Source organism: Hibiscus syriacus, unplaced genomic scaffold (assembly GCF_006381635.1).
Source record: "Hibiscus syriacus cultivar Baekdansim isolate YM2019G1 unplaced genomic scaffold, ASM638163v2 tig00110569_pilon, whole genome shotgun sequence".
NCBI lineage: Eukaryota > Viridiplantae > Streptophyta > Magnoliopsida > Malvales > Malvaceae > Hibiscus > Hibiscus syriacus.
Genome location: NW_024062784.1, coordinates 1120761 through 1134078, shown reverse-complemented (window position 1 = coordinate 1134078; position 13318 = coordinate 1120761). Strand labels below are relative to the sequence as shown.

The 13318-nt window shown below is 35.5% G+C and overlaps 1 protein-coding gene and 1 pseudogene across 1 annotated transcript; both read right to left on the bottom strand.

The window, feature by feature from the left end:
- Positions 1–36: 36 nt before the first annotated feature.
- Positions 37–2269, bottom strand: LOC120132753 (annotated as a pseudogene).
- A 2789-nt stretch (positions 2270–5058) lies between these two features.
- LOC120132751 (coiled-coil domain-containing protein SCD2-like) lies at positions 5059–11877 on the bottom strand. The gene is made up of 17 exons (XM_039149447.1): positions 11384–11877; positions 11109–11281; positions 10330–10405; positions 10079–10120; positions 9925–9987; positions 9282–9331; positions 9181–9208; positions 8800–8874; positions 8613–8723; positions 8476–8536; positions 7972–8088; positions 7770–7888; positions 7128–7197; positions 6758–6799; positions 6551–6591; positions 5435–5561; positions 5059–5240 (listed from the first exon to the last, which is right to left on the bottom strand). Exons 1-17 carry the CDS (start codon positions 11729–11731, stop codon positions 5113–5115), a joined length of 1671 nt encoding a protein of 556 aa, XP_039005378.1. The 5' UTR covers positions 11732–11877; the 3' UTR covers positions 5059–5112.
- Positions 11878–13318: the final 1441 nt, after the last annotated feature.

Below are 13318 nucleotides of genomic sequence, written 5' to 3'. Positions count from 1 at the left end.
AAAAACTATAAAGTTATTCTATTTGACACGACAGATTCCCATGAATCTGATTTTTTTTTTATTCAGAAAACTTCTGGGAGAGGCTTCCCTTCAAGGAATGACTTAAACAACATAATTGATCTCTCAGGCTGTGAGAATGGAGCTTCATGAGAAGCCCCTCTGTTGTTTGTTGCAAATGACAGGATGTTGTCATAAACTTGAGTCCACCCACCAACCTGAATATCAGAAACACGAGTTTCGAATACGAATACTTCGATCGAGAAAAAATAAATGAAGATTCGAAGCGATATCGATGAAAGTACCTGCTTCCCTTCGAACCAAACTCGGTATGGCACGATTGTTTCGAGTCCTAACTCCTTAGCCAGTCAACTTGCCAGAGAGTGGCTTCCGGTCAATGGGATAACAGAATCTTGATCTCCACTGTAGGATTAAACGAGTTTATATAAGCTGACATGCCTCGATGGATGATGATGTTGTTATGGCTATACATAGCATTGTGATTTCGGTTTCGTTACCTGTTAACTAAGACCGGTATTCCGGCCTTGATTAGTGAACCGACGATGGATATCGTAGGGATCTCCAGGTTCAGCAGCTGATAATCGAGTATGCTGTCAACAGCAAATAAAATCATGTTGGTCATGTTCGATGCGTGTTCGTGCATATAAACTTTCTTATATTGCAGTGTATGTTCAGCTCGATCAAGAATTAGTACTTGCTGCATACTATCCATCTTCGAACCCCAACCAGCCGAGCATGAAGAGCTTTCCGGACATCTTTCCGGTTTAGATAATTCACGATCTTTTCTTTGACGCATACGTCTATCCTTTCAGATACTTGCTGTAAGGTAAAACAAACGATATCATATGCAATATAATCCAATTGGTTTCACAGGGAAAGAGTTCTTTACCAGAGGATTTATAGCCATTGATTGTGAGAGCACCGATGATATGCAGACATCAAGTGGTTCATCATATTTGTCCACGAATTTACTGGTTTCTCGGCTTACTTGGCTCATCACCTCCGAACAAGACGATGAAACCGAGTCCCTATAGTACTTGCTGACATATCGAGAATAGTTGCAGACCAAGGTGAACATTTTGTAGGTCGAATCTGATATCAGCCCATGGGACCAGAAGTATTCTGCTCTTGAATTGAAATCAGTTGCGAATTCCATAACCGGATTATCGAGCTGCCGATTACAAAATTGTTCCCTCAGATACAAAACATAAACATGACTTGGATTCGAGTAATGAAAAGATCGAGATCTGGTCATCGACCCGCATTCGAGTACTGCAAATTTGAATTGAACATAGTATTATACTCACAGCAATTCCTTTAAAATTGAACAGATTCTGCTTCATGTTGAATTCAACCATAAGTTTTGCAAGTTGAGGAATATAATGACCTGATATGATCAGTAAGTTAGCAGTTCATATAAGACTCGTTCATCATTTGCATCAAATTTACAGTACCTGCATAGCTTTCTCCTGTTATATACAAATCCCTGTGCCTGTAATTTGGAAATTTCTTGTACCAGTTCTTCAAGAACACAAGATTGTCCCTGGCTTGAAAAAAATCAAAGATCAAAACATCAACTTTAAAAAACAAAGAATCACTCTTTAATGCTTGGAAAAAAAACCCAGAAAGAAAAATCAAAGAAATGTGAAATACCAGTGATCTCATCATCCACTGTTACATAAGAAGAGCTGTTGGTGGCATAAAAGAACCCTACTCCTATTGGTGTCTCTAAATATAACATATTAGCTTCTGCAAATGATGAAAAATTTTCAGTTCATTAATCAGCATTAGGGATCAAATAATACAAAAAAATCTCTGTTCTAGCTGTGATAATTTCTTACTAGAACCTCTCCATTTGGTTTAAAAGGTCCATTTTCAGAGAATGCCCCAACTCCAAGTGAAGAACAGCCAGGCCCTGAAGGGAAAACAAAGTGATAATAAGCATAAAAAAACCCTGAATTTTGCATCACTCAGTTTCAGCTTTGAAGAAGAAGCAAACCTCCATTCAACCAAAGGACTAAAGGCTTTGAAGCAGGATCAGTTTCGGCTTCAACAAAGTAGTAAAACAGGGCTTTATGCTTCTTGTAATCCACAGTAACATACCCAGAGAACTTTTGGAATCTCAAATTAGAGGGTTGCCTGGAAGCCAAACGATTCTATCAGCTGAAAATGATTCAATCTCCATGACAAAACACAGCTCCAGCAATATAACCAAAGCAATAGACATGTTTTTCCGTGATAGAGAACACATTTCTCTACCAAATCAAGAGTGAAGAACTGAACCCAAGAGAGTGTTTTCAGAATGCAGGTCAGTGGAGGCTGTAGGGGTACTTAATAAATCAAGACTTTTTTTTTTGGCTCCAAAGGCATGGAAATGGTGTTGAAAGAGATTAATGAGACTCGGCCGAGTCAGCAACATGATAACACAGGTTAGAAAGAGAAAAGAGAAAGGAATCTGGGACCTAAACCAGAGAGCCTGCCTTTAGTTCTCAGTATGTTGCTTTTGTCTTTTACTGCAATTTTTTTCTTTTTAAAATCTAGAATTGAACCAGCCAAAAAGATGCTTAAAATTACACTGTGTATATCCCTTTTGACTAGGAGGAAAACAAAACAGAAGAAGAGCACGTTCCTTGGAAAGTGGCTTTAGAGGCATAACTGTCCGATATGCAAATAGGGATTAATCATCAAGTTTAGCTAAAACAAACCCCAGTTCTTAACGTTCTTCAGAGTTCCAATTCCAACAGTGAATATTCCCTTTTTTTTTTACAGTGAATTGATGGATTGATCAACTTTTCTTCATCTAAAAGTACAAACCCAGATTTTATTTTTTCTGGTTTTCTGCAGATTGAGAGATATAGTTGCATTAACATGACTTTAATCAAGTCTATGTGGTCTACTTTTCAATTTTTTCCCACATTTTTTAACCTTTTTATCAGGCAGTGCTCACACACCACATGTTTTTCCCATTACAGCTTCAGAACAGCTTATCATGACTTCCAAGGAGGACCCTTTCTCTCAACAGTAACCGCATCTGAAATGATCCAATATGGTGTGTACTTGTATCTAGGTTTATATATATATACATTGTTAATTCTTTGTTTGGGTTATATGTAGGGACGAAAATTGAGAGAAACGGATGTGAACAAACCCCAAAAAACAAACAGGACTTCCATCTCTTGTTTCATGTTTGCTGCTCATTGTAGAAGGAACTTGAGCCCAGCTTTTGTTCCGAAGACAATGATTTCCCCTTTTCAAACCAGCTTTTGATCCCACTAAAAAACTCACTACCTATTAAACAATTATCCACTAAAAATTCACTACCCATTAAATAAAATCTCACTAAAAAACTCACTACCTATTATTTTAAATCATACACTACACTAAAATTCATCATAAAAATCAAATAGAAGAATGAGGAGCATACGAGAGAGAGAAGAATTGAAGAGAAAAAAGAGAAAAAGACATTTCTTGTATTCTGCTGAATTTTCGTTGGCGATCAGGATGTCCGATCAACGTTACGAACGGTGAAAAGTTAGGCAAGACCAACATGAACAATATACTGAAAAAGCAGGACGATCGGACGGTGGACATCGTCGGATTGAAGAAAATAAATTCGAACGGTTTTTGGCCTCTTTATGGAGATCGGAATCTCCGATCAACGTTACGAACGGTGAAAAGTTGCACAAGGTCAACACGAACAACATACTGAAAAATCAGAACGATCAGACAGTGGACAACGGCGGAAGAAAAAATAAATCCGAACGGTTATTACCATGTTGAAAAAATAAATAAAAAATATTTTAATAAAAAACTTTAATAATAAAAAATAACTTAATAAAAAACTTTAATAAAAAATTAAAAGATAATCCTTACATAATCATTAAACCAAACTTTTGATAGGTTTAGTAAAAGAATTAATATATTTAAACTAACACTTATTTTATTATAAACTATTTGGCAAGAGCCTTTATTTGTCAACGTTATAATAAGGAATAGGGCTGAAAACGAGCCTCAAAAAATTTAAAATTAAGCTCGACTTGAATCGAAAACTCGCGAGTTAAAAAATATCAAGCTCAGCTCGAACTCGAAATATAATATTGAAACTCGACTCAAACTCGAAAAGGCTCGAACTCAAAAAATATTCAGGAGCTCGATTGAAGCTCAATTTTGAGCTCGATTCAAGCTTGAACTCAAACTCGAATTTGAACCTACAAAAATATTATATTACATTTAAAAATATATTTTAAAAATTTATAATTATTAATAATTTATTTTTAATATAGTTTTAATAATATAATTTTAAAAAATCTAAAATTATAATATAACATTTTTTCGAGTAGCTCACGAGCTTTTCGAGTCGAGTATTAAGTAGCTCGTTAAGAATTCGATTCGAGTGTTGATCGAAATTTTACCGAGTCGATCTCGAGTAGCTCGCGATATGTCTCGTCTCATTTACAACCCTAATAAGGAAACACAGTCAAAAAGTAAGAAACAACACGAGGAAAAAAATCATTGAGGATGATACTTTTTTTTTATTATTTCTATTAAAAATTATGTAAGAGAGTTAACAAACCTTCATTTTTTTCTCTTAAAACATCTCATTAACTGGATCAGAAGTTTTTTTAAATCAAATCAAACAAAATTTTAATCAAAACTTCTAACAATTAGAATAGCGTGACTGATTTTTGTTGTTGTTGAGAATTTCTATTTCATCATTCCCATCGGCTGTCCAGTTTTTCATTCTTCAAATGTGATCTCCTTGCCTTCTACTACTTTATTTTATTTTACTACTTAAGGAGGGCAAAGCCATTGGACACTATATAAAAATGTAAAGTACTGAACTAATCATTATATTCGAGTCTGGAATTTTCACAACTGTTTTACCGTAATAATATAAAGATTTCAAAAGTGAACCAGGGGGGTATACCTTTAACCTTTTAACCTTCTTCATTTAAAACTCAAACAAGCATCAACGCTTCTATCAAATCATGTATCGTGTCAACAAATTACACCAAACCCAACATATCAAACATGTGAAGTTCAAGACAAAAACTATAATCAAAATTAATAAATATGAGAAGGGAAGGCACTTCACTAAGAGCTCTCAGAATCATTGTGATTCGACAAAGCAGAGGCCGATGGGTGGTCGATTTCTTTACGAGATGCTTCCCAAAGCAGCTGTTCTATCCCCAACTTCCGCAGCTCAAGCAAACCTCGATCAACTGCCACATATTAGTGCAAACCGATCAGATACTTTTACTATCGCACTTTCGATTCTTTTAAAGAGTTTCGTGAATCACTATTTACGTGTTAACGAGTACTCAACCAACTGAAGCATGTCGACTTTGATCTCATTTACACAATAGTTTTAAATGGTTTATGTTTCACATAGCATAACCAAAATAGGTGGACTTACCATCCACAGCATCGTGTGAGGTAGGGGTCTGCCCGCTATGGCTGACCCAAAATTGAAGCCGGTCTTCAGCAATATCCTCTTCTATACCGTATACTTTGGCTCTTCTCCAGAAATATGTTAACCAAGCCTACAAGAATTACAAATGTTTATATGAAGAAAGAGTTTGTGACATCAATCAAGTGTTCTACATCAAGAGAAGCTGTAGTGCAAACCTACCATGATGCCAAAACACTAAAACTCATTGTGGTGTCTAAAAACAAACCTGTTACCCTCAAATAAATGGAAGTCTGTTTTACCAAAAGTTGACAAGACCAAGTGCAGTAATTGATGAACAGTTTTATGGGTAATTTTTCAAAGTACTGGGAGTAGAATAAAAAAAGTCAAAAGCGGAATGGTAATGTCGTTATAGTTTTTTTTTTGAAAAAAAAACTTGTATATAAGCCAAAGCAGAGCAGCATTCTGTGGTCCATATATCAAACATAGCATTTCACCATAAAACAAGCAGTCAAAACTTAAATACAGAAGACAGGGCATTGTACCAAAATACCCCTTCAAAAACCAAAAAAAAAAAGATAAGCACTGTACACTCTCTTCGCAATTCTTCTCCTTTCATTCAGCTGTACCCACTTCTTTTACCTTCTCTTTTATATACATTACCGCAGAACGGGGAAAATTATTCGGGAAGCAGCCGGTGGTCCTAACAACAATAAATATACTAACGGAACATCATAAGGTATAGGACTCTCTTGATTATAAGCCCTTCTTGCTTATCATACGGTAATGTAGTTATATGTTGATTGTTATAATTGAAGGATACATGGTAGGATTATATTCCTGCCTACAGATTTTTTTTTATTCCACTACTGGTGGCATAGAAAAATAATCCATACATATACTAGAATTTGTAATAACCACAATGTGGATAAACATTGTATATAAAAATATATACAAAAGTTCACTTAAACGAATGGTTATAGGTGGATGTGGGAAAGTTGAATGTAAATCTTTATCAAACACAGATTTGATTCTCGGATATGTGAATGCGAAAAGAGATCTTGCTTTGAAAGCTCAGTTATGATTAGTATGTAAAATATTTTAATTCAAAAAGTAACTAACCTCTTTGAAAAGAACATCTTCTCCCTGCTCTTCACTTAATTCTGCAGTTGAAAGGCAAAAATGAAACCCTATTTAAATAAAATCAAAAGGATAAAAGCAGCGGATCTTTTTAAACTAACTGAGGCTGGAAGTTTCACAAAATCAACATGACCGTGTGCTATTAGATATGATAGTGCGTGATGACAGAAAAAAGAGTGCATCTCTTACCAAATGCATCTATCCACTTTGGGTCACCTTGTGATTTCATATCTGAAAATCAAATATAAGTAAAAGGATAAATACCAGAGCATAATATTTCGCCCATGTCAGAATACGATTTCCAACAGATGCAACCAGAAAGAACAGGGGACTATTTCTTCAGGACGGAAAGGTAGATAGAACAGTCACTAGTTTCACTCCATGTTGCTGAACATCAACTAATTTCAAGCTAAAATGAAATAATTTTTAAAAGCTAGGGTTGCCTGACAAAAACTGACAATATTGGCATACTTAAAAGTATTAAGAAATCAAGTCAACCGACTAGGTTGATTCGGAAGGGGGAGGGGGGTGACTTGGACGTAATGCAGATAAATCAAACCTGAGACAGATCGATGAAGCAAACTCAGCCGCCTCTGTCTGCCTAATGCTTGTATAACGGCATCTTCAACCTGAAAACAAGAATTTGAATAAGAAGTTCCATAAATTGGTACTTCAAAAAAGTGCACGTGAAAAAATGGGTAATAATAATATGCACCTCAAGTCAATGCATAATGGACAGGAAGAAAAATTATCACAACTATTTTCTTGAGTCAAATTATATAATTAGCCCCTGTACCATGTGCAAGTCGCAGACAGTCTCTATACTCTAATTTGGTCAATTTTAGTCATTGTATTTGAAATTTCAGCCCTGACCCAAATAGTATATGGACAATATGATGAAATTGCAAAGACTAAAACTACAACTTACGCACAATATATGAACTAACAGATTAGGACAAAAAATTTCAAATTTGGAAAAGTACAAGGACTAAAAATGACCAAATTAGAGTAGAAAGGCTAAATCTACAACTTAAGCATAGTACATGAACTAACAGAAGAATTTGACTTTCTTTTCTAAGTTAATGTGCAGCATAAACCATCAAGGATGTATCGTACATATATTTAGATAGAAGAATCAACGTATAACATACAGGAAAAAAAAGAAGTTTAAATATTTTATCTTCCTTTCTGAAGAATCAACCTTTAAAGATGCTAATTCCCTAAGACCCATTTCAACTGAAAGCATGCTCTCAATATTTCCTTCTCCGGTCAGATCATTCAGATCCCGGGCAAGTTTACTCCTGTCTGGATCACCACCGCCTGTATCATTTCTACAAATTTAGTAATAAAAAATGAAGAAAAAGAGAGGGAGTAAATGGGAGATGGTCAGAAATTGAGCTAGCCTCTATCCCAGGCCTCCTCTTTAGCCTTTTGTCCAGCAGAAACAACAACTTCAAATGGAAGAGGAGCAAATGCTGACCAATATTCATGCTTTGACACTGCTATATCTGCACATATGCCTGCAAAATCCAGTAGCAATTGCAAGAAATACAAATCCTTTCAGGTGATAAAAATAAAACAATTACAAACCAATATGGTGAAAAATGAAAATTCCACCAACAAAACATCAAAATCTTAGCCCAAAAAGAACACTAGCAAAGTTGGTACCCAAAGCCTACCAAAAATATATCCATTAACAATACAAATCTTAGATTTAGAAAAGGACTATTCACCGACCAAGTCATACATACAACAAGATTCTTGAACTTCATCAATATTAGGGAAGGTCAAATTTTCATGCTGAAGGTGCACTACATCACATTTATGAGATCAAATTCTTACTCTTATTGCAAGTTATTTGGTACCATTAAGATGTAGATTATTTCCTTGCTTAAGAAAGTTATTACCATGCTGAACAGCCAATCCCCAGTAACGAGCAAGCCAACATCTTTTCAGGACAACTTCCTCCTACAAAAGTAGATTTAGCATAAATTAGAATATAAGCATGTAGGAATAGAAGTGATTCAAAGATGAGTAGACAAACCATTTCTTCCTGGGTCAAAATCATTCTCTGTGTCATTGAGTGAAGAGCTTTTGCTTCAGATTCTGCTTCACGAAGTTGTTCCACAGATGTAGCAGTCCCATCTCTCAAGTTCTGGTCAAAAGGAAGTCATAGAATTACTTTCTGAATTGGTTGACTCCTATGCACTAGCATCAGACGCACGCTTTACCTCAAGTTCTGAACGAAGGGCTGCAATTTCCTCCTCCCTACCATCCTTCATCTGTTTTGCAGCCTTAAGTGCAGCCTGCAAGGAAGAACGATTCAAAATTTTTGTTTACAGTGAGAAGAATGTTTAATAGATTAAATAGAGTAAAAAAAACAATAAAATTAGCAGTTTCCGATGAAGAGCTGGGGAGGAGGTGATAAGGAGAGAAAGAGGTAAGAGAAACAGAAAATGTAACCGATATTGTTGTTCCATGAAAACACATAAATAGGAAATGTAGGTCAACTAACAACATAACATTCAATTCATGAACCTGATGACATGAAAGACATAAGCTAAACTAGGTTCAACCTATTTTTAGACTCTATTATACTATATTCGGTTTACCTCTCTTTGACGCAAAGCTGCTTCCTTCCTGCAGAAAAAACCAAACCGAATCATACAATGATAACAAATAAATAACTAGCAAGTGCACAAGAGACACATACCTACTTAATAATTTGGCTTCCAGAGATACACCTTCTCCTAAGGAAGCAACCTGTTGATGTAAAATTTAATATGCAGCCACATGAGTGCAGTAAACTAATGAACAATGGATATTTAATCATTTAGGCAATTCTAGCAATTCACAACTCAAACACTGAAGTTATTTATATCTCAATCATGTAACATGATGTTCACAAGTTAAAGAAATGCTTAACATGGGTACCTGAACATGCTTATTCAAGTATATGCCTATGGAAGGAATTTATGTCAATGTCCCACCTCGTGGTTTCCTAGACACCTTGAAAGGTGGATATACTAACTTATATAAATGTAATATGAACCATACAACTAATTTAACCTAATACATAATGCTAAGCTCTCCAAGAAATAAGAAGCACAGGAAGCAGCAAGATATGCCATACTCAAATGAAAGACTTCTGAAGTATTACCCATATGCATTTAGGAAATATTGTGTCCTCATCTTAAATTACTTAAGCGCCTCATGTCAACAACAATGCTTCAGAAATTACAAAAATTTTATATGAAACAACTCAGATCTTGCTACATATTTTAATAGGATAAACCATTCAAATAGTTACAAGTAGGAAACAAGACCTAGAAGCCAAAGACATAAGAGTAACAGACCTGTTTCTCAAGTTCCCTAGCCCTTGCTTCTGCTTCCTCACGTTTTTCTTCGGCAGAACGAAGCTGCACAACATACATAGGCATAAATGCTACAAGTCACAGATAACACAAGCCTAATAATAAAATTTTAAGTCTTTCGGCTCTTATAGTGCACCTTGTCAAGTAGGTTCTCATTCTCTTCTTGTAGCATATCAAGCTGCAACATAGCATATATTAGCTTCAAATCAACTGCTTCAAGAATAAAGTTTAAAGTTGATATGAAATATATGAAAAAAGATTGGCTTAGGGTCAAAGGATAGGTTGCATTTTAAATTGCACAGATATAGAATCTATATACAATAAATAAACTTAAGAGTTGTATGATTCAGATGTCAAGAAATAAATAGAAAAAAGCCAGTGACTAACTTCATCATGAAGTGCGGAAGCTTCATGTTGATCTCCAGCGTCTTTTGCTTTAAGTTGTCCTACTTCAGCTGTAAACCTGCAAAACTTTGCAATAACATCATTTCATGCTTAAAAATATATTGTATTGCAAAAGGTTGAACTTTTATTTAACTTTTCCCAGTTCACAAAATAAAATATTTTCAAAAACAGGAATTTAAACCTAACAACACTCCGCAGAAAAAAGAGAAAAACAAGAGCATGTGCATGATTATGCATACAGAGAATAAAGTCACCAAGTGAGAAATGAAGAACTAAATAACGGCAACCGAATTTGAGTTGAGCTTAAGACATTTTTACCAAAAGATAGAAGCATATAAGTCATAAACAAAATGATGATGTCATGACATTGATATATTAAGATTGCCACAAGCTGCTTTGAATTAATACGATAATGATATTATGAAATATGAATTATACTACATTGTAAGCATTTGGCTCGGTTAGCCAATATAAAGTCTCAGTATCTACTAATATTTTGCTATCTACCAACTCGGTCAATAGAAATCTTAAACACATTTTCAAGTTTCCATATATTAAAAGATTCATCTGTCTTATTGTTGCTCCATACAACTTCATATGCCAATTCTACTTGTGTAAATAGCTAAAAGTAAGGTGAAACCAACTTGAAGATCAGAAAAGTTAAACAGAATTAAAATAGGCTTAATCAAATGCATGGATATTAACTGGTGTACTGTATATATATAGTATATTCTCAAGCAATAAAATTCATGAACGCGAACCTTTTTTCTCTGCTCCGATTAGGAGGATCAATCGGAGGTATATTAACTGGAGTGCGAACTGAATTTCTACTTGGCGGCATCAAATTTGGTGTCGTTGACCGCATTGACACCGCCGGCCTCCCTGCTGACGTGGAGCGCACCGAAGGAGCATGCTCTACAAAATTACGACCTAACTAATCAAAGCAAACAAAAATTCAAAATCAGATCAGAAAATTCAAATCCACAAAAAGCGCAAAGAAAAACCTCCTTAAATCACTACAGCTCAAAGTTATTACCGCCGGGGAGGGAGATCTATTAGGCCGAACTATTGAGATCGCCGGCAAAGTACTGTGATTTAAACCGTTATTGGAGAAGCTAGGAATTACAGGAGGACCGCCGAAACGGAAACCTAGATCGTCGTCTTCCTCGTCTTCATCGGTGGTCTGCGAAGCCATGACTTGAGCAAGTCGTTGAGCGGCGGCTTTCGCAGCAACGTTTTGTGTGCGTTTGATCGTTGAGAACCCACTGCCCGCACCAAGCTGCGACCGCGACTGAGGATGCGCCGGAGACGATGATCCCGAGCTGTTCGATCCTCCGCTCCACTGCCGTCCGTACACCGGACTCCTAGTCCTCCTCCGATCCATCGCTTAACTTTTGATTCTAACTGTTAATTGTTTATATCCTTTAGTTCAGTTGAGCTAGATTTAGGGGTATAATCGGAAGGAAGCGGTTGGTCTCGTCTCCAGAGAGAGACGCAGGTGTTTGAGAGACAAGAGAAAGGGGTTGGGGAAAAGGTTGAAATTAAGAGGGAATGAAGAGGATTGAGCAAGGCGACGGCGTTTTACAGCTTTCGCGGGACAGACTTGAAATGGAAAAAGCAGGGACCCAGTTGACAACGTGTAAAACTGAGTTGGCGCGCGTGGGGTACAACATTTCGGCGCCGATGGCGATTGGCGAAGAATCCTCTCGCGGTAAATAATGTTTTTGCTGCGGGGTGCCGGTGACGGTAAAAATTGGGGTAATCATTTTGTCCTTAGCCGCTGATTCACGTAACAACCTTTTACCTATAACACGTGACACGTCTCTTTGACCTAAATAGATATTTTTGAAAAAATTTGAAGATAACATGATATTCATTAACTATAAATAGATTTCGATTAGGTCTGTAAATGATCCGAACGTACATAAATGGAGGTATGTTTATGTTCGTTCATTTAGTAAATAAACGAACATAAACGAACACGAACATAAACGAATAATTTTTTTGTTCATGTTCGTTTATTAAGGAATATAACTTGTTCATGTTCGTTCATTTAATAAATAAACGAACTCGAACATAAACGAACATGAACATAAATGAACACGAACATAAACGACCATAAACGTTGGAGACCTTACCTTCCATTGTTCTTTTATGAAAAATAGTCGACAATGCAAATCAACCAAATCTATAGTGAAAAATAGCGTAAAAGCTGATTAGCAGTGATGAAATGTTTGAAAATATCAAATATTTCAATCGATCTTTTAAAGATATTAAATGATTCACACGACTTTAATTTAACGCTATAACATTTATCTTAGTGGTCCATGATTATATATGAACAATCACTTTTCACTATGTTATTCTAATAAATTCGTCGCCTAAAATTTTTGTGACATCAATGTCAGACTTTAGTGAAGTTTGTTAATAATGGTCCTTTCCGTTGGCAGAGTATAAAATTTAACAGCATGAAGATTTTGAACGGTACAAATTGGACTACAAGACAATAATATAGATCCGAAATCCCTTCGATGCTACATATCGTAACTGATATTATTGCTAAACCACCATTCAAAATTTTAACATACCTAAAGTCTACTCCACAACTAAATGTCATACAAGAACTATGAAAATAAAAGTTCATTGTCAAAGTGTATTTTCTGCTTATTAATGGGTTATTCCTGGAAAACCCATTACTTCCGCTATTACACTCTTTTTTAGAAATTGCATAGAAACATTTATTTTTTTTATTGGCAAATTCTATATATTTTTCTTTTTACTGATGCTTATATACTTCCGATTGTTACTTTTATCTTCCCATCTATTTCTAGAAAGAACTATGATGTTTTCTTGAGTTTTAGATGTGAATATACCCGCAATAACTTTACATATCAACTATTAAGACAAAGAAAACAGAGAAATAGATGAAAACAAACCTGTAAAACTTCAGATTGCACTATAATATAACTTG

Bases quoted from the DNA above. Each gene is read 5' to 3' on its own strand.
- LOC120132751 (XM_039149447.1), bottom strand. From the start codon at position 11,731: ATGGATCGGAGGAGGACTAGGAGTCCGGTGTACGGACGGCAGTGGAGC. The intron at 10,406-11,108 runs GTTCGCGTTCAT...AAAGTTTTGCAG, and splicing joins AATCGGAGCAGAGAAAAAAG to GTTTACAGCTGAAGTAGGAC. The intron at 8,089-8,475 runs GTAATAACTTTC...TGGATTTTGCAG, and splicing joins GGGATTGGCTGTTCAGCATG to GCATATGTGCAGATATAGCA.